This window comes from Bemisia tabaci, chromosome 1 (assembly GCF_918797505.1).
Source record: "Bemisia tabaci chromosome 1, PGI_BMITA_v3".
NCBI lineage: Eukaryota > Metazoa > Arthropoda > Insecta > Hemiptera > Aleyrodidae > Bemisia > Bemisia tabaci.
Window position 1 is genome coordinate 66,287,227 of NC_092793.1, and position 21,931 is coordinate 66,309,157.

The 21,931-nt window shown below is 41.8% G+C and overlaps 1 protein-coding gene across 1 annotated transcript in view; it reads left to right on the plus strand.

The window, feature by feature from the left end:
- The window catches only part of LOC109034587 (uncharacterized), a 450,911-nt gene that overhangs the window by 402,122 nt on the left and 26,858 nt on the right, over window positions 1-21,931 (plus strand). The window contains exon 6 of the mRNA XM_072305658.1: window positions 7,639-7,683. Within this exon, the coding sequence (XP_072161759.1) occupies window positions 7,639-7,683 (45 nt within the window). The remainder of the gene's footprint in view (window positions 1-7,638; window positions 7,684-21,931) is intronic.

A 21,931-nucleotide genomic window follows, 5' to 3' on the forward strand; every position in this document is an offset into this window, starting at 1 on the left:
CTGGAATATTTAGAAAAATACTGCCAATTTTACAAAATCATAAAGTTTGATTGGAATTTTGATCACAGGATAATAGTTATGAAATTTTTATTCAAACCATTGAACTTCATTGTAAATGTCTTCGCGATATGTGGTGAATTCATATATTCGGACTCGACTTGTTGATTTTATGAGGCATCTTCAATTAAATATGTAATTGATTAACTAAGTCTCCTGTCAAAGATGGCGATCCGTAAAAATCTTAGCTTTTCTACGATTCATTAGGATCCATTAGATTCATTGACATCATACTTCAGATACGATTTTATATTATAATCTCTCCTTAAGCACGGTCAAAAGCCATCAAATATCTACTTGAATGGGTAGAATGACTATTCGATGTTCAAATAGTCTTAAAACTAAACGGTTTTCGCTTAGCATCTCCCAAATTTTAAATTTGGCGGGCGAATCTACCTGCTGGAAGGTTCACGACACGCCCGCCAGGAGCGCCATCTCCTTACCGCGTATCCCCGTAACTCAAAGCGAAAACAATAGAGAGCGCCATCGACAAACGTCAACGAGAGACAAGTCAACAAACGTCACGTTATAACAATTATAACCTCCTTCATTAACAAGCATTAAATCAGTCATATTTGTGCCGAATTATTACATTATATTTGTGCTTAGTACCTCGTAAAAAGGAACCGCAAAAGATGGAATCTGCCGGGATTCTAAATTCATTAACAACAAACATATTAGTTTTTAATAAAGATCTAAGTGTCAGTTCTTGGCGTTAGCTTGATGATTCATAGTACCTTTGTAATGTGAGTATGTATCTAATTAGTTGTCTAATTTTGCTTTGTGATTACCTACGGAGTAATTTTGGAAATAGTATATGATGCATTATATAATGCATTTGAATTCCTAGGTTTCACCTGACTCAAAGCGTTTGCTGCTATTATCTAGAAGCGCTCCGACTCATTTATCAGAGAATTGAGCGTTTCCTATCGGCCCCTCTGCAATTATGAGATTAGTCCATGAATCCTTTAGGAACTTAAATTAATGACTCAGATGGTGCTTTTGAGCCAACTTTCAAAGAATTAAAGGCATTTTTTCAAAATCTACAGTCCATGAGCTCTCCGTGTGACCGAAGTGCTCTCCTCGCTATATGACGCGTAACCCTTCAATTTTTAGTTTAGTCCAAAGACCTCGTAGGAACTTAAATTAATGAACCAGGTGGTGCTCTGATGCCAACTTTCGAAGAATTGAAGGCATTTTATTTTATTTTTTTTCAAATTTACAGTCCTTGAAAATGAGCTGTTTCGCGGAGCAAAGTGCCCTACTTTTGGGCCTCGTATCTCTTGAATTTTGAGTTTAGTCCAAAGATCTTTTTGGAACTTAAATTAATGACCCAGGTGATGTGCTTGATGCCCATTGTTAAAGAATTAAAGACATTTTTCAAAATTTACAGTCTTTCAAAATGAGCTTTCCGTGTGATTTTGCTAAAAATGGACAATTGAGCGTAGCCCCCCCAAATTTTAGCGTACCTCAAAATCGTTGAACGTGCATAAGGAGACCATAGATATGGTGTCCTGTGCCAATTTTGAATGAAATCGAACAGATAGATTCTGAGATATCGCTGTAGACAGATTTGGGGGACGCCACACGGACGGACACACATTTTTTCAAGTATGGTTATTTTTACTCCTGGGACCTTAAAACGTCTAGAAATGATGAAATTTCAACTTTTTTTTTTTTTTTTTTTTGGAGGATGACAATACTTCCTCTCTACCCTATGGGAGAAAAACTTCGTGCGTGGGGCCCGAAATTGAGGTAGTATGGATCTCTGAAGTTTTCGGATCGCGCATCCGAAAACTTGAGGTCTACCCACTGATAAGTTCGGGTCAAACATCTGAAGTACTTCAATATATACCGGAGCACTTCAGATGTAAGAACCAAACCCTTCGGTAAATACCGGAATACTTCAGATGTTTGATCCGAACTTCGGCAAGTGGACCTCAAGTTTTCGGATGCGCGATCCGAAAACTTCAGAGATCCATACGACCTCAACTTCGGGTCCCACGCACGAAGTTTTTTCTCCGTGCATATTTTGGTCATAAATTTGGCGCCCGAGCGTTTGTGTTCATTTAGTTAGTAATGATGCGCGGTTCCTAGGTCAAGTCCGAGTAACTGGAATCCTGACTTAGCACAAATTTCACGGAGTTCATTATCGTCGAGTCCTCCAATTTGACTTGACAAATTTCAAACGCACATCGAGGACCCTCATCAGCCTGATGGCCCGGCTTGACCGTTACTCTAATGTGTCTGAAGCTCCCCGTCCGGTCGTCGGGAGGAAAAGAGGGACAGCAAAAATGTGCCCAATTAAGTTGCCCCCTCGCCTTTTAATCACCATCAGAGCGCGCTGCTTTTCCGCTGGTCTAATCAATTAGTTTTGGAGCCCATCTCGATCGTTTGGGAACCGTCCTGTATTTCTTTTTTAGGTATTTAATGAGCTTGCGTCTACATCATAAAAGTTTGGCCCGAATCACATCCAACTCACATTCGGCGACCGGAAGGTGACACCTTTTGATTCAGTCATCGACTGGTGGAGAGGAGCTCAATGAATAAAAGACGGGCAGAATTTAGGTTGGCGGAAGTAGCACAACGCGAATTTAGAAGGAAAAAAAAAAAAAAAAAAAAAAAAAAAAAAAAACGCGTATTGTAGTAAAGTAAAATCCAACTACGATTCAGAAATCGGAGTAAATTTACATCACGAATATTCAATTCTCCCCCCCTCCCGCGTCTAAACTAACGAAGCAACTATTTTTTCCGTATTCAGATGTAAGATTCTCTTAGATCGGTTAATAATTTGTAAATAATGACAAAAATTAACTGTTTCACTGTCTGAACATTTTAAAGATGTCCTTCGTTAAAGTATGTTCATTTCGTACGAAAGTCGTAAAACTTAAGCAGAGATGATCACCTTTTCCAGCATCCAGATCATTTCCAGCAACTAAACTAACGTTCCGGTAATGCATAGAGTATCACACTTATTAAAGGCGCCGCAAACCGATTATATGCGGTGGTATATCACGCAGAGCGCGAAGGCTCTTCTCCATCTCAGTCATGATTGTAAGTATGATTTGTTAGTACACAGGAATTTTCTAGAATTTTTTTTTAAAATAACGTTTACTCACGTAAAACATGTTCAAAGTTGCGTACTTTGAACCCCTGCTTATTCGTGCATCGCCGAGAAAATCAAGGTGGCATCCAATGATATCCCTTCCATTGCGGCCATAATCTCGATTGTGTGTTGTCTCAATTGATGGTCCATGCAATCGTGTATTGAAAACGGCTTCCCGGACCGGGCCGTGGATCGCGGCAGAAATAACTTAAAAGGGTCCTTTTTAGCCGTCATCTTGACTTTTGTAGCGATTCACTTAAAATGAGAGCTCGATAAAATGCGCATCTTTGACTTCATTTTTCGTGGGTAAATTTTTTCACAAAATCTGTGGAAATTCCTATGATCCACGTGCACTCTGTCATTTTCCAAAACGCAAAAATTATAAATTACTAAACAAAAGCTCATTACTTTCGCGAAGTACAAATTCCGACATTCATCAGTCATCGTTCGCGAATTTTATGCAACAAGTTGCGTATCAATCATCAGTAAGCAAAAAAATAGCGTTGAACTCAGAGCTTAACTTTCGCCTTATCCGATTACATTGCTTAGATTGTCAGCGGAGGGTCTCTGAAATATATTCTCTCCTGGAGGAACATAAGTTGTTTGGGAAATGCGTCGCCATTGAGCGAGGAGGTTATCTTACGTCATCGCGCACCTCGGAGAGCCGTTCCAGATCAAATGCAATCAGTGCCTGCAGTTTTAACTACGCGCTCATGGCGTGGCTTCGCACGTCTCAAGCTCAAGATTAGTTTCTCAGGCGTAAAAATCAGCTTTCCTTCGTCGCGAACAAATGGGATTTTGATGAGTGTCCAAGGGTTTCTCTAGTTTTTTCTTTAAATATGTTAATTAACCCGGCGCATATTCCGAAGGACGCCTTCGCCCGTTCTCTCTCCCGCCGTTTTCCCGCTAATGAGCGTGAATTATTGCACCGACCGACCGCGCTAACGGCGCTTTCAACAATGAGATTTTTACGTGCAGTTGGATTTTTGATTTAGGTATCACGTTCTGGGTGACTCCGGCGATTCATCATTCGAAACCGGTGCTCGGGCAACTGTTTTAGTAACTCATTCGTTGGAATCAAAAATCCAAGTCCTATATTCGCTTCATAAACTACTTGCCACCAATAAATCAAGAGCATTATTAGGAGTTATTATGTTGCTTCCTTCAGTCTCAGATCTGAACGGAGACTCATTTCGTTCATTATCTTGGCCAACGACAGCCACTTTTTTCGAACTCTCCGCCGCACCTCCAATCGCATTTTCCCCCTATCACCCCCTCTTCTCCACCCTCTTAGTGGAAAATCTTTGATTTTGGTGTTTTATGAGGCGAAGAAGATGGATACTGAAAAATCTTTTATCCCTGGAAATTTCATCCGCTGATTTTGTTTTTAAGCGATATTAAGGATGGTGAGCAAGTGATATCGCCATGTGCATCATAGTCGCCTTTTTTCAGGGAAGCTCCATATAGATTAAAAATGTAATAGGAACCAAGGGAAGTTAAAGCTGACCCTTGACATTGCGTCATAAAATGGTCAATTTTTACGAAGTTCCAGTAAAATTCAGTAGTATTACTTCGGGGACCGACCCTTGCAAGGAATTATAGACATTCACTGCGGTAAATATTTTCTCTCACATTTTTTTATCATTCGTAGTGCATATTAGTATATCATTTTAATCCCCAGCGAGTATCTATTCCTAGAGCTTCAGAGTCGAATTGGATTCAAAATTCCTATAAAATGTCCTTTTTGTGACCCCACGTCTAAGGCCTGCTCAAACCTATACCTTCATTGCAAAGCGAACTATATGGGGGCAGCCTGAGGGGAAGAGCTGATACAGGAACGACTGTGAAAGCGGCCTTTAGTCTTTGTGCGTTAAGGTTTCTCAACCCGTGAAGGTCACATATGAACACGGGGAAAGTAGTGTTAGGGGTTCGGTGCCCCCCCCTTCCCAAAAAAACCCCTTAAGGTGAGACGCTGAAATCGTCATTTGTTGAGTCATGAAATGGTAATAGCGGGAAGTCGCCCTCTACTCTATCGTGCTGAGAAAAGAGCCTTTAGACGTTGCCAGATTTCCGTCACTAAAAACCGACTTTACTAGGAAAATTTTGAATATTTTTCTCACAATTTTTTAGACGATTTTGTTCGCAACTTCATCTGTTACATCTGAAAATCTCAAAAGAAAATGTGAATAACTTTCCACCTAAATACATGTTTTACCTGGGCAAATGTGGCAGCTCTCGAATGTTCATACGGCGTTCTTCCTTATCACGGCAGTACTGATGACAGGCGGAGGCGGCGGGCGTGATATTGACTAAGGAGCCAGGTGAAAGTGAGATATTTTTTTCCCTTTCTTCTTTTCTTTGAATGCACGTCGGTGGACAGGAGAAGGAGACGGCATGGCGCGGCCTCCCGCGTTTACCGGTGGGAAGTAGGCCAGCCGCTAACCTTGTCTCTTTCGTTTTGCATCAATTGCTCCAGAGTTTTCCCCCGGACGATCATGGTAGCACGCAGGGTTGTCAAGTTTCCCAGCCCAACAAGAAAGTTCCAACGCGAGGAGAAAAAACTTTCATCGCAAGAACCTAACTTCGGATCGAATAGAACCCGAAAGATCTAGGTCGTGAAAACAGATAATCCAATTCTCGGCGAAGAATAAGAATTTTGAAGGATCTTACGATAAGTTCCATCACAGGAACCGAAGTTAAGTTCCCAGATGAATGGAAACTTCGGTTATTTTGACTGAAACTTTTGGCGTTCAGCACGAGCCGAAATTCAACTGGAGAAAAAGGACGAGCCATTGCACGGAGGCAAATCTTTGAGGAGATCAACTTTCGTCAAAATTTGGTTAAGACCACGATGCTAAGGCATCGTGATCTAAGTTTTTGATCAGAAAAACTGCATGGAATCCTAAAACATTAGCCGAGAAACAAGTGATCGATGAAGAGTATTCAATAGTTCACTAGAATTCGTTACACATTATAGTGTACATTTTACCTCTGCTTGCGAATTCACCACAACTATTGTATTTGGAAGCAGGTATAAGGGGCATAAGTCTATTCTAAGGGAGCGTTCATAAATTACTCGACGCACTTTTTCGATCCCCCCCCCCCATTTTGTAACAATTTTGTGGCGTAGGTCCATACCCATTAACACGTAAAAACCCAATGGCGTTACGCTGTACTCGACCCCCCCCCCCCCCCCCCCCCTAGAGCGTCACGTATTTTATGGACGGCCCCCAAACGAGTTGCAGTACGTAAAACCCACGGTCATTTTAAACTCAATTTGTCGAATTTGTTTTTGCTGTAAGTTTTTCAAGTTTTAAAATAGGTGAATAGGAAAGCACACAATAGTTTTTGTGTCATACCTTGCTCTGTCGCTCTGTATTTTAGTTTTTATGAGACTATCCGACGATGCCCATTTTGAGGTCCCCCTCATCGTAGAACGCGTTTTTTTTAAGGTTTTCTTTAAGTTTTTTTTAGTCTTTGTTTTGCTTTTGCACTCTCTAAAGCAAACAAATCTATCATTCGGAACCTTGAACAAATGAATGCAATTCTCTTGAGAATGAGGATTTGCCCTCTGCAGGATTCGAATTTCCACGTTAACCCTGAAGTCCGGCAACTCGGAGTGTCTCCACAGCTCGATAAACGGGTAATGTCCCGCAGAAAAAAAAAATCGGTTTCTGAAGCTTTACGGACCATTTGCCCCGCGCGACGCACTCCTGTTTTTTCTCTCATCCTTCAACACTCGGCTACCGTCGTTTCGAAATGAGAGCTTATGACCATGTAAAATGTAACCTATTTCATCTGAAAACAACTCATTTGCAAGCTCTACTTGCAAGGAAAAAACTGGTAAGACTGACCAGTGACCAGACATCGATTAAAATGGTTCTACCTCGAGTTAGGTTTTTAGCTGTAGGTTAGGAGCTAAGCTAAAGTGGGCACGACCCACTTAGGCTAAAAGAAACTGTATTCAAATGAATTAAATCAAAGGAACTATGTAGCAAATAAATATCATGTGCGATAAGTTCTACTCTGATTTATTTCTGTTGCACACCGTTTCTTTTTGCACGAATGAGTCTGATAGAGACTTTGCACACACTTTTATTATTGCTGCATCTGGAAGTACTCAAAAAGCTGATTTCGCAGTTTCTTTTAAAAAATTTTCCGATACGAGAAATAGTATAAAATCAGTTTTAAAAGTGAGAACATGCACCACTTAGTCATCTGGTGGCATTTCTCGGTTAAATATGTGTATTTTGGCGTGGTTTCTATTTTCAGACACCTGAAAATTCTCAACCATGAAATGATTGTCAATCTCAGAGGATCTCTTGTAAATTGTAAGCATAATGTACTCTTCGTCCATAATTTATCTTTCTGCACTCGTCACTAATTCAAAGTCTTTTTCGAACTGCATAGTTTTGCCTGCTACTTTTGTATCTTATGCTTTCCTCGCTTAATTTTTTCTCTTTTTTTGTTCACAGACGAGACTGCATGAATGTTTGGTCGAACTGGACACAAGAAATGAGGTAAGAATCTCATACCCTTGGAACTTCGTTTGTGGCCGTTGATCAGTCGTGTGAGAAGTAAGAGGATTATTTTACGTGTAATCCTCATTGATTTCGATGAATTTCAAGCAGTGCAGCTACAATCCTTTCTTACTCCCTAAAATCTGAAGAGAATCAGTTTACCTTTGTAGAGCAGTGTAATATTCGAAATTGCCAGCTCCTTCAGGAAACTTGATTTTTTTGTCCCAGACCAAAAATCGTCCTTTTATTTAAATATCTTGACTAATTAAAAAAAATATATAAACATTACTACTTTCCGATTACGGGATGTTAGAGCGTTTAGCCAACGTGCGTTAAAAGTTCAGCTTGAAGCTGTTATCTCAATACAGAGGGGAAAAACTCACACACAAGCACAATTTGCCCTCAAAGAGATATGCTAGTTTGTTAGTATTTAGTTTGAGAGAAAATTGTGCTTGTGTGTAAGCTTTTTCCCTCTGTATTGAGATATCAGCTTCAAGCTGAACTATTAACGCACGTTGGCTAAAAAACTCCGACATCCCGTGTTACGACCTGTGCGACCACCGCAATCAGTTAGTGACACACCTAATAAGCGTTTAACTTTGAAACAATGTCGTGCTTTATGAAGACAAACATTCTTTATCAAGTAACCCCATAATTCATTTTTGTTGATGTCTCCCAAAGAGGATTCGAACTCTCTTTCCTCTTTACCACACTTTAGAGAATTTTGGCACCAGGGGAAAAAAAAAACTAATAATCACAAGGAGGATTCGTTACTTTGTGCTCATCTTCCCTTATTCATTGAATCTTTGTTTACTTTTTCATTCTTAGTAGCTCTACTGAGTTGCTCCCCACGGCGTTTGGCCAATGAGCGCTCCTGAAAAGAAGAGAAAAAGTGAATGACCGAGGTAGTCATGGGGGAGTGGGATACTGAGCGATCGAGTTTCTTACAAATTTGCCGCCGACCATCATCCACTCGAAACTGTGAGAAAATCACGGCTTAATGAAGCGAGGAGCACAGGCCCCGGGGCCGGGGGGGGGGGGTGGCGGAGGGGGGTGGTCCGAAGGAAGTGACTACTTAAAGTTTAAAATAAGTTATTGTCGTGAACACTCCAATTTCTGGAGGAGTGAACACAGTGCAAGTGTTATTATTAAGCACACAACATAAATTACCGGGACTCGGCGGAATGGACGGGTGACGGGTGGTGGGTGAGAGGTGCATCCTCATTAGCATACTACTTACGGGCACCGTGATGCCGTTCCCGTTGCCGCGTGAATGGGTTTTGGACCCGAGAGTTACCGGTGCCAAAGCTGGAAGGCGTCTCACCCAGACGTGTGATTAAACATCACGCATGACGTCGAGGAGTAAGCGTCAAGTTTATGATCGCCGATACGTAGTGGGTAGTGTCGCCAGTGCCTGTGTTGGCGGTGTTTACTGATCGTGGCTACGGCCCAATCGTAGCATAGGAACATGCATGGTAGCCTTTCCGCGGTGGGATCCATTATTGTGTCATAGCCGAAAATTCTAAGGTCCATCTACGGTATCAGCTTTAAAATTTTCGAGAATCATACGTCTTTATCATTCAAGCTTTCCAGATCTCTACAGAGACTCTACGAACACATCGAAATGTATTTATCTCCATGTGAAGCAATGTCAGAAATGTGCTTGGTTGTGTCCAGTATTTGGAGAGTTTGCAACGGATGATTTCATCACGCCGCATGATAATTCTCAACGAACTTATTTGTCTGCAGTATTTTTTTTTACTGATATGAGAAATCGAGGAAAAATACATTTAAAAAGTAATGAAAATGTACCGCTCTGTGATGCTATAGAGTTAAATAGGTGTATTTTAGCAGATTAGATCATACTGTGCCTTAGCATTTCTGCACTAATCCCATTTTTCTACCCTATAATTGGGCACCCCTTGCGCCCTCAGAAAAAAACTCTACTTTGGACCTTTATCAGGAACCTTTATTCTGTCATTTTTTACACGACCATCTATCTACATGCGAGCTATCGTGCATTGAAAAATTCGATTCATGACGTCGTATACCGCGGTAATGACACCCTTGGACTCTTCCACCTTGCTTTCAACCGAGTTTCGCGTTGAGTATGCGAATGTGCCTAACATCGACTGAACTCGAAGTCTTTTCGGCGCTAATATGCGTTTCACGCCAATTGACCGACTGCAATACATTTGGCGCAATGCGAGAAGTATCCACGCAGTCTTGCAGGCGCTAATATGCGGTTCACGCCGCCCGCATTGTTTGGCGCAATGCGTGAAGTCTTCTCACAGTCTTGCAGGCGCTAATATCATTCATCCGAGTTTCACGTTTAGTTGAGTAACCTGTGCAAATATGCGTCACCAATGAAAACGAGGTGGAAGAGACCAAGGGTGTCACTGCCGCGGTGGATATTATAATATTGAACGTAAAGAGTTGCTGTTCGGATGGATCGTGTTATTTTATGCCGGTCTACAAGAATCAAGCATCGAAACACAATTCTGGGATAAGCGCCATGGAGATGTCGCATGTGTGAGGAATTTGCGATTTGACTGTTGATTCTTATGTAAAAGTTCGCAAGAAACACGATGATACCACTAGTTTTTTTCTGAAATCAACACCCAAGCTAAAAAAAAAAAGCTCTCAAATTGAGGCCAAAATGGAGGGGATATCCCACGCTATCCTGAGAGTCCACGTCTACATCAAGACAAACTCTCCATGCAAAGATAGGGAGCAAATACATTAGCAGTGATGCCATGAGTCTTTTTGAGTCTCCAAATAAAGAGGCAGCCCTGTCAATGTATTTGCTCCCTATCTTCGCATGGAGAGTTTGTCTTGATGTGGACGTGGACGCTCAGGGTAGTGTGGGATATCCCCTCCATTTTGGCCTCAACTTGAGAGCTTTTCTGAGCTTGGGAGTTGATTTCAGAGAAAACCAGTGGCACCATCGTGTCTCTCGCGAACTTTTGCATAAGAATCGACAGACAAATCGCAGATTCCTCACACATGCAACATCTCCATTGACCCGTCCTTCAGCTCTTTGGTTACACTGGAAAAAAAAAACACATTGGATCTAGAGTCTTGACTCTTGAAAACATTGACAAGAAAAAGGACTCTTGATTCAAGCAGATTTAAGCTTAAATCAAAAGGAAATCCGCTCAAATTAAGAGGCTTGGCTCTTGACTTAAGCAAAAATCCGATTGAATCAAGAGTACTTTTTCTTGTCGATGTTTTTACGAGTCTGGACTCTAGATCCAATGTGTTTTTTTTTTTTTTTTCCAGTGCGTCCTACTCTTTGGTTATGAATTATTACACCGTTGGGGAGGAAGGAGTGCGAGGCCTCTGAAATATATTGCCCCCGGTTGAAAAGTTGATATCCAGCTGGAAGCGCGGAAGCTGGCATCGGCGGAGCGATACAGCGCGTCGGATCGCGCTCGGTGCGGTGCATCCGTGATGCATGAGACGAGATTTCAGGTGCCGGCTCCGACTCCGGCTCGCTCGGCGCTGATGCCTCGGATAAGCCCAAAGCTCAAAGCTCCAAGCTCGGCGCCCCCTCCCCCCTCGCCGTCCCCTCCCTCGCCCGTCTCGTTATTATGCTCGAACGTAACTTGAACTTGAGCGTGTGACTTCGCGAGTCCCGGCTTCCATCACTCATCAGCCACCGCCCGATTAACGTCCGAGTTTCCACCGCTCCGATCCGAGACCGAGACGTTCCGCCAGGATTCTTCGTGCTCGGGGAAAACGTCCTCCCAACAGCCCGACGTTGCCGAATTTCCTCCCAGAATATCTGAATTTCCGCGAGGACTCTTGAACTTTTCTCTTAGGTTTTCTTTGGAGTATACTCCGCTCAGTTCACTCTACCGAATGTAACATTTTTAAGGAATAATAGTCATATAATCCTTCGAAAATGAATGTTTGATCGGAGTAAATTTGGCAACATTTGAAGGTTCATGAGACGTTCTTCCTCAGCACGGTAGCGTATCTCTCGCGAGGAGTTGAATGGGTGAAATGTGCGACTTGCAGTAACGGATCTAACGGTGTTTGATCATACATTCCGAGAAGACGACAATGGTGCTGATCTGTGGGTTGTGGCAGCGACAAGTTCCTTCAGAGTTTAACGAATAAATGTAAGTAAATGAAGACGGTTGGGTTTGGAATAGGAAAAGGTAAATGGGAAGCCTCTTGCGGTATAGTAGAGTAAATGAATGCAAGAATGAGCTCAAACCTTTACAATTTTACCAAATGGATGGATTTACTTGAAACCTCTTGCATCATATTAAGTTTTGCCCCAGTAAAAAATGATACCCTCCCGATTTTGGGATACGCGCCCCTAAAGGGTGGAAACCACCTCCTCCCCATCCTCTCACCGATCCTTTTTTAACTCCAAAAATATTCATGAAAATTGAATGAAATGCACTATTCGAGGGTTTTTCTAGGTCGCGGATCACGAATCTGGAGTCAGAGGTTCAAAACTCTAAATGGCGGATCCAATTTTGCTGAATTTTCACACATTTTCATCCCCGATACCCCCGAAAATCCGGGAGATGTTGATAGTCGCTGATTGATAAGGTCTCTACATCGCAAATTCCCAGTGAATTTTTGCACACTTCTTCAAAATAAGAAGAAATGAAAAGCGAAGCCAGTAAAATTCTGAATCTTGATTTTATCCGTAAAAAAATTCAGGATGCGGCAATCAATGAGACTCTACTTTGCGTAATTTGTATCGTAGCGCTTACGCAACCAGTTAATTCCACTTTTTTGTACGCATTCCAGTCGACAGAATATTTTTGTAAAGATTCTCCATGAGCTTGCTATGTTTACCAATTTTAGTCAGCTATTCTGATTTGTATTCATAACTGAATCGAAGTTCGGTCTCGATCATCGGAAATCTCAGCCGGAACCATCGGTTTTCCATTCAAACCGAAGTTTTTTCTCGATGCACGCTTACGTTTGTCCTGTTGTAATATACTCGTACATGCTCGCCGAATCCGTGCGAATCGCAAGCGCAAAATCATTCATGCGAGCTCGCGCTTGGGAGAATGGCGGCTGGCGGAGGAGGGAGGAGGGTACAAGGTGACATATCCGGTAAGCGATCTTTCATGCGGTGCTCATACTAAAACCCCAGCCTCGGATGCAGGCTCATAGGTAAAGCCGCGTGCGTGCGGGGTTATCGACCAATACTGCCGTGCTGAGGAAAAACGCCGTATGAACCTTCAGGCGTTGCCAAATTTCTTTTGATAAAACATACCTGTACCGGTAAAATTATGAATATTTGTCCTCCATTTTTCCGGATAATTTTGTTCTCGATCTCAACCATAGTCTCTGAAAATTTCAGGGAAAACTATTCATAATTTTCCCCAAACATAAACATTTTAGTGAAGGAAATTTGGCAACTCTCGAATGTTCGTACGGCGTTTTTCCTTAGCACGGTAGAATAGCGGAGCGCGCGGATAAAATTTTTGGTGCCGGAAAGGCAACGCGGGTCGAATAAATTATTGAGCCGCAGAAAGGAGGAACTGCATTCCGAAACGATGCGAGCCTTAACATTTACGGGAGGGTGAAAGAAATGACTGGAAGAGCGATTTTTATTATTTTGAATTTTCGTAATCGGTTTTGGCGTCCTCTTCGTCAATATTTCTCGGGAATTTTATCTGCGGGGAAAAGGGGGAAGCTCTCGTATGATTCTTGTTCTCAATCTTCCTGTAATCAGAGCTTTCTCTGCATATTTTTTTTTTAATTGTCACGATTCATCAGTAAAGTTAGTAACTTTTCATACCTTGTCATCAAAGAAAATTATCGCCTCTTTTTCGTACAAAAATTGGAAAATTTCCGAGGAGTGGCTATACCAGAGACTAGAGAGTTGTCACTTACGGCGTTTTTCCACATACATAAAGTATAAAGCATAAAGTATGCAATGTCCCGCCTTTATTTCAAACGATCCCTTACGTTTCCTGAAGGAGTCGAAACACCAGGGCCTGATTTAGAGGGTGGCCAGTGGCCACATGGGCCGCGGCCCATGGCGGCAAATGTTGCAATTTTTCAAATGTAGATATCAAAAAGAAAAATCGGATTCAGGAAAAAAAAAATTAAAAACGAGAAAAGGCGACAAAATCTCTCATTTCCTGAGAGTTAAATTATAGTAATTTTTAATTTGTTCGTATTTCGGTAATACAAGAGACAGCGCCTTTCATTAGTCTAGTTGAGAGTGAAACCAAACACGCAATTTGGCCTGGAGTGGCGCGGCGCAAAGAGCAATGATGACGAGGACTTGAGATGAAAAGGAGAAGCCGCGCGCCGCGCCAGTCAGCATGAAACACATATTAGCGCCTACAAGATTCCACAAATACTTCACGCACTGCGGCAAACGTAGTGCGGTCAGCAGCGGTCGGCGTGAAACGCATAGCGCCTACAAGACTGCATGAATACTTCACGCATTGCGTCAGAAACAGTGCGGTCAGCGGAGGTCGGCTTGAAACGCGTAGCGCCTACAAGGCTGTGGGGATACTTCAAGCATTGCGTCAAACACAGTGCGGTTAGCACGGTGGCGGAAATTAAAATTATTAAACCAATATTCATGTTCATTCTTTCACAATTGTTTCGTTCATTTCTTATAAATGAAAGGTCTTGACCACACAGAGGTAGAGTAACCGAACTTAACTTTCGCATTAAGTTCCGTGAACTTTGGCTAGTGTTGAAAGGGTTTTCACAAAAAATGTGCCCAACACGAGTAAACGCGTCTTATGCACCCCTCCTCCTCCGGCACGTTCACTTGATGGTTTGTATCGATGTTTCAAAACGAATGAGAAGGGGGCGGCAAAATATAAGCGGCAAATATGGGCGGCAAGTAGGTAAATCTAGCCCTGCGAAACATATTTCTAGGGTGGGCCCAGGTCCCCCTCACCTACAGCTGCGCCTGTGGTGGTAGGATTAGAGTACAGAGTTACCTCTTATAAAGGCCCAATACGGAAAGTTTCGTGCGTTTAATGACGTCCATTTCGTGCATTAACAACAAATTGTGTAGCAGATGGAATTGTCTTTATCGCCGAATTAAGAAGTATGGGCGCCAATCAGAGGTGACTGGCTTGCGTATTAAAATGATGCGATGTCGAATTCTTTCTTGGTCGGAGGGCTCCGACTACCAGTTGCACGGGGGCATGAAGCCGCGGTTTGCTCAAGTAATTAACTTAATGGAGCTTACTACACCTCCTCGCCCCTCCTCTCGTCGCGAGTCCCTATACCTCCGCGCTTGCTCACTCAAAAGGAGGTATCTCATTTTTCGAGTGAGCCCTGGCAAACGCAGTTGTACACGAATGACGAGGCTCGTCTTTAAGTGTAATTGGCCTCTACCGGAACAGGGCTGAGGGCGGCGACTTCTCGCGCGCAATCAGGGTCGCCACTTGCCCGCTTAGTAATGCGCCTGACTCAATATGATAAGCGGCTCCAAAACCCTATCAAAACGCGTCCAATTTCCTCGAATTATCCGCTTGACTCTCGGCTTAAGTAGCGGGGTTGCCATCTGGAGAGAATTTCGAAAAGTTGCCGCAGCTAAATATTTTTTTCTCCCGTTGCAGTGTCCTAACAGACGGTCCCGGAGATAACACTCGTAAATAAAGTAAATTAATTAATTCTCAAGCTTAGAAAAAAAATTAATAAAATCCTGGATATTATAAAGAATTAAGATAATTGGTTAATTAGAGTAAGGTGCACTGGAAAAAGAAATACATTGGATCTAGAGTCCATACTCTTGAAAACATTGACAAGAAAAAATACTCTTGATTCAATCGGATTTTCGCTTGAATCAAAACGAAATCCGCTAAAATTAAGAGGCTTGGTTCTTGATTTAAGCTAGATTCTGATTGAATCAAGAGTACTTTTTCTTGTCCATGTTTTTAAGAGTCTGGACTCAAGATCCAATGTGTTTTTTTTCCAGTGTGTGATGGTGGCTTTGCCATCTCACCAACCAATAAAATGATTGTAAGTGGAGAATAATTCTCCTGTCGGGTTCCACATTCCAAATTGTGACTACTTAATAAAATATTACCGATCTAGAATCGGTGACACCAAATCAGTCTGGAATTACACTCCCGCGATTTGTAAAATTTGAATTTTTTTTTTTAAAAAATTGTGACGAGTGTCCTTTGTGGATCTTCTTTTTAATTACTGAATATTTAATATATTATAATATTCTTGATATTCTTGCAGAGATGGCGACAAAAAAAATTCATCCTTTTTTTCTAGACGGGCCAAACAACTAGCTGAAATGAGAGAGAATGTGACTTGCTACATTCAAGACTTGACCATATGAAGTTAGCTTTTAGTATAGTATTGGGTCTAATCCACCGTAGCAACATGAATTAAGAGATTAAAGCCAAAGTACACTTATTTCTAATTGTAAGAGTACGAGTAAGTAAGAAGTGAAGTCAATTTAGCGCCTTGCGCTTGTATGAGAACGTGAAATAGCGCGGGAATCCGTGCGAGGTGAAAGGAAAGTTATTTTGAATCGGCGCTCTTGATTTTAGCCCCGTTGATATCCGAAGCTCGCATTAAATCCATGCTGTTACTTTACTACCAGAGAACATTGTTGTATCAAATTAACTCCTTTTAACTCGCTAATACCTACGCTAAAATTACGGTGATTGTCGGGAATCTCAAGCTGGTTCGGCTTGTAACGGTACACGAGAACTCAATTGCATTCAAAGTTGTTCTGAATCGACCATGCCATAACTGAGCCTGCGAAGGCCAAAGAAAAATCACTGTGTTTTTAAAAAAATGATACGTAAGATGTCTCAAAGTTTGTCGCTTCTATAGTCCCATGCTCTACTCAGATTCAAGTTACTTTAAAAATGCCGGAGTCTTCAGGAATAAGTCTGTTTCAATTTTTTTTCCCTTCTTCTTTGAAAAAGAGAGGCGTCGTTCCTTTTGAAAAGTTGCCCAAAATCACGATGTGCACATTGAGCCCACCTCTGACCTAACCTCAAAATTTGCGCACGTAATTGGTTGATTTTTAAGCTTCCCGCTTGGGAAAGTACATTACGGCTAAGGTATGATTTGATACAGGATGAGTCACTCCAGTTTTACATCTCCATGAGAAACTTCGACAGTAATTTTAAGTTAAAAACAAACAACAGAACAACGACAAATTTGGAATGGTTACTTTTCGCTACGATACGTGGGTATCGTAATCATTGAAAACCCCAGCCTCATTCTCCGTTACCAGCCCTACGCCTTCATATTTTGGTGAGTAGCTCATTTAAAATTAACCACAAATCAACACACCAAAGTAATCGCCTAAAGTTGTTGGGGGAATCGGTCGGAAAAAATCAACAAGAAATTTTGGCTCTGGCCTTAGGAAATTCGAGAGTTCTTCAGTTCAACGAGGGTTCTTCGAGGGTTCTTTCAATGTTATTTCAAGTTCTTAATTTAGACTTATAATCGACCAAACCAGTATTACACTCCAAAAATGATTACTCAAAATAAAACATATAGTGCTCTCCCAATGAATACGGCACATTTCACAAAAATTAGTGTGCAATTAAGGAGCCCGTCAACATTGATTTCCATCATCCTTTGCTCACGTGAGGATTCTGTATGTAGAAATTTGTGTTTTAATTTGGCAATGGTGTATGCAAATTAAACACCTCTTAACTCTAACCGGAGGTTCCATGTTGGCAAATTCCTCTCGGTTCCTCTGCCTCCCATTCCGAGGGTCGCCGATCTGGAAAATTTGCTAAACGCGAGTGAAATTGAGGTCGGAAAAACGCAGTGTTGCCTCTCGCCCATCGCCTATCGCCTATCGCCTCTCGCCTCTTGAGGAAATGGCGGGAAATTTCTCCGAAAATGAGGAGCGACCCGGCCGCAGCGCCCGGAATTTTCGCCCTCTGCTTTTTTTGCAGTCGGGTATGCTCGGATTCAATTTGGGGTTTGCCCTACTTGGCCGAGCAATCAGGTGTTTTTTAGTGTGCAACTGCGGCTTGCGGCAGGGTATCAGTATTCCCTAGCGTTATTGCAATCATCAACCGATTTTTCGCGGGCCCGCGAAATTTATGGAAAATCCCGGCATAATCTGGGAAGGTAGAGAATGTATTCCAAACATCAGTTCCATGTCGCGCCTTCAATGTCCCTCGAATACAGCACGCAATACGCAGATATCCTCGAAATCTCTGAGAATACGAAAATTAATTATGATAAGACAATCCTCCAATGAAAGTCTTAGTCCGAGTTCAAAGTTCATTTTTGCATTAAAGGCTTCTGTGATTTCGAATTGTGCTCCTGAATATATATATATAAAAAAAAATGATCAAAGCTGTTTTTTCAACCAAATCATTCCAAAATATAAGTATCCTCAATGGTATAAGATGCAAACTTTGCATCGCTGAATTGCCAAAATGAGATTTGAACTCAACCTAAAACTTTTGCTCAAGGATTGTCTCATCATAAAGTTTTGTTTAGAACAAATTTAAACGATTCCTTACGTTCCAAAATGGGACACAAAAAGAGCCTTTTTTTGCCGGGGCTATTTTTAGTCGTAGCGATCAAACCAGTGGCGTGGCGTGCTTTTTGATATATCGATTGATCTGCCATTTTAATCTGTGGAATAGGATCCATAAACAAGGGGTTCGCAACGAACACCTTAATAATCGATCTTTTACCACAGCTTCAAATGAGGAAATATCGATAATCGATCGCCTCACCACTGGATTGAACTTCGGTAAAAAAAATAAATATTCTGCCGTGCTAAGGAAGAACGCCATATGAAAATTCGGGAGTTGCCAAGTTTTCTCCAATATAATGTTTATTTTTGATGACAGTTATGAATATTTTCGCTTGAAATTCTCAGATTATATAGATCTAATTACAAAGAAAATTCTCTGAAAAATTGGACGGAAAATATTCACAAGTTTTCCTAAAAATCTGTGTTTGATTGGCAACTGACGAAGGTTCATACGGCGTTCATCCGTAGCACGGCAGTATTGGTCTCATATGACTGTTAAAAACTTCGGTCACATATGCTAGAAGTTTGGGTGTGCTACACTGGAAAAAAAAAAAACACATTGGATCTAGAGTCCAGACTCTTGAAAACATCGACAAGAAAAAATACTCTTGATTCAATCGGATTTTTGCTTAAATCAAGAACCAAGCCTCTTAATTTGAGCGGATTTCCTTTCGATTTAAGCTTAAATCTGCTTGAATCAAGAGTCCTTTTTGTTGTCAATGTTTTCAAGAGTCTGGACTCGAGATCCAATGTGTCTTCTTCTCCAGTGCATCTTCTTGCGGAATTGATTTTTTTAATCAGCAAAATTAGCGGAGGATCTAATACTTTCGTCATTCGAAACGGTCAACAGCCACATTAGTGGAGGGAACCCGCAACCCTCTTCTGGGCTCATCGAAAGCCCAGAATGATGGCGGCAAAACGAATGGAGGATAATACGGAAAACGCTTGCCTTGGGTGCGTGAGCAAAGCTCGACTTATTGCACTTTCTAATCCCATAAAGCCGGGTAATTTGGTCGCGGCGCGTCAACTCGGCGCGGACTGTGAAACCCCGGCTAATGATGATCATCCCACATTATTTATTTCCTCCTGGCCTTTGTTTTCGCTCGATTAATCTCCGTTGTTCTGTTTTTGTTCCAGGTACGTTGCGCCTTTCGCTTCGAACAATGCACTCGATGCTCCGCTATGACCGCGGTCATGCCGCAATATCTCCCAGATTAGAGTTTGGTATTTTTTTCGCCGTCAGTTGCTTTTTGGATGTCTGCATGATGAGATAATCTAAGAATGTCAAGACTCAAAACTCATTTCTGTCCGTGTGAAGCACGTATTTGACGGCTTGGCGATTCATCAGAGAGGAAAATTATTAATCGATTATCACTCATTCTTTACGCTTTTGCTTCAGTTTTCAGCAATGTTTGCGGTATTTTTTTCGATGAGTACCCAAGAGGGATGCTGGGAATTTAAAAACTTAAAACGGGACTAAGGCCGCAAATAATAAAAAGAAACACATAAAATAAAGAAAAAAAAAGCCCGGGACGTTTCGCAGGAATCACACCCGCATTTTCAACCGGCAAAACAAGAAAATTAAAAGAAGGGCACTAAGACGTATGAGCCTCACCGTTGTTACTATGAGACTTTTTAGTGTCCTTTTTTTATAGTGTCCTTCTTTTAATTTTCTTGTTTTGCCGGTGTGATCCCTGCGAAACGTCCCGGGCTTTTATTTAATTTTATGTGTTTCTTTTTATTATTTGCGGCCTTATTAGTCCCGTTTTCAGTTTTTTCGTTGTTAGTGTTTCGGGCCGACCAAGTTGTTTTTACTGTCCTTAACCCTCGATATTCGATGGTTCTCCCCGGCAATTCAACGTTTCTAATGGAATAATGTAGCCAATAATTCCATCCCTACGGGTTACTCACCCCTGAGCCTGAGCACTAGGTCGGCCACAAACGTAGCGGCTCTGCGGGCGATGTGGCAGAGTGCTTGGCACGCGAGGGCGAGGGGTCCGTTCAGTTGGGTCGAAGCTCATCAGCTCTTGCCGATAGTGGTGGTGCTGGTAGTGGTGGACCACGCTCCCACAACAATGCACCATTAGTAGTATTAGTCCTGTTATTCTGTCTAATAACTAACAACAGCTGCGAATCATCCGAGCTCCACGTAAATTAGCTATCCACCGCTGCCCTGCACAGCTCTCAAACGAAACAACACCTTTTCACGGTGAAACTGCAGAAACACCTACCTCCACTGCGGGGTTTCAAAATTTCCCCTTTTATTTTCGCTAGTTTTTTTCTTTTTCTTCTCTTTGTTCATGTAATTTTCCATCACATAATTATTCACATTGTTTCTAATATAAATTAATAAAGAAAGGCAAACAACCGGGTGGTTTGACAGGTAACCATCAACTTGATGACTGTACCTTAACATGTACCAGTTGTACTTTATTTTTTTTTATTATTTTTTTTTTTTTTAGCCAGTTACCACCCATCAACGATTCAGATTATTGAATTGATGATATACATATACTTCGTAGTTTTGTCGCTTGAAGAAAGTAAATCTTCTCCAAGCTTGCATTATCGACTCGAACAATCCCAGTTTTTCCAAGAATATGACGATTTCTGTTCAGAATTGTTCTTACTTTTGTGTGTAGTTGGAAGAAATATCAATGAAATATTCAGTTAGAAACCCCGTTCAGTGAAACAATGTAGCAACGTAAATGTAGCACCAAGGTATACAACGTAAGTATAACAGTAGAACGGTCATAAAATATGAAATTTACGAGTGGAAATTCTGCAACGTCGAATTTTAGTTACGTTACTTTGATTGAGAAACGGATTGTTTATGTTTTTTGAGTTTTCTTCCCTCCTCAAGACTTGCTCCCCTCGGGAATTTTTCAAAATTGAGCCTAACGCACGAGCACGTTAACGGTATCCAAGATTTTAGCCCGACAACAATGCGTTTTGATTGGATCTCCGGGCACAGTTGAATCGACCTTTGTTCCCTCCCACTCGTCCGCCGGGAATATGATGGTAGGGGGAGAGGGGGAGAGTAATTGAGTTTAATTTCTTTCCGAGTACGAGCGGGCCCTACTAACGGGCCTCCGATCCACGAGGATTTATGGCGTATGATCCGAGTAATTAATAAGATGGAACCGGTTCGACTCGGCCGCCCGCTTGATCCTTCAATTCCAAGCGCGAGTCCCGCTGGCCACGCGGTTCCAACCGGTTGCCCGGCCGAGTAATTAAAATCGACGAAAAAGGGGCGGCGTCGATACTCCGAGGGGTGTTGTTTTCAGCGGCTCGTGATTAGATTAAGGCATTCTGGCATTGTCTCGCACTCCCTCGCTAAATAAAAAGGGCATATGAGCTTTCGGGCCTTGCCATATGTCTTCCGCCAAATGTTTATTTTCGAGAAAAGCTATGAATTATCCGTGACGGAGGAAGGAGAAATGTGCCTTTTCGATTTCGTGATAACTCAAATTGCTCAGTCCAGCGAAAAAAACCCGGTTTAGGGTCAAAAATTTGAATTTTCAGTTTTCCATCTTGAGCACTTTTGACCGCGCTCAAGAACATTGGGCCAAAATTTTCAAGTCGTAATTGACTACATTTTGCAATTTGGAACCATAAATTCTAGCCCGGTTTAAAAACAACGTATGTGCCGTTAGTTTTCCTGTGCACACAAGTGTTTTTCCAGAAGAGCCAGAACTTATAGTTCTAAATTGCAAAATACAGTTCAATTTAGTTTAGTCAAATTATTCAGTCAATTTG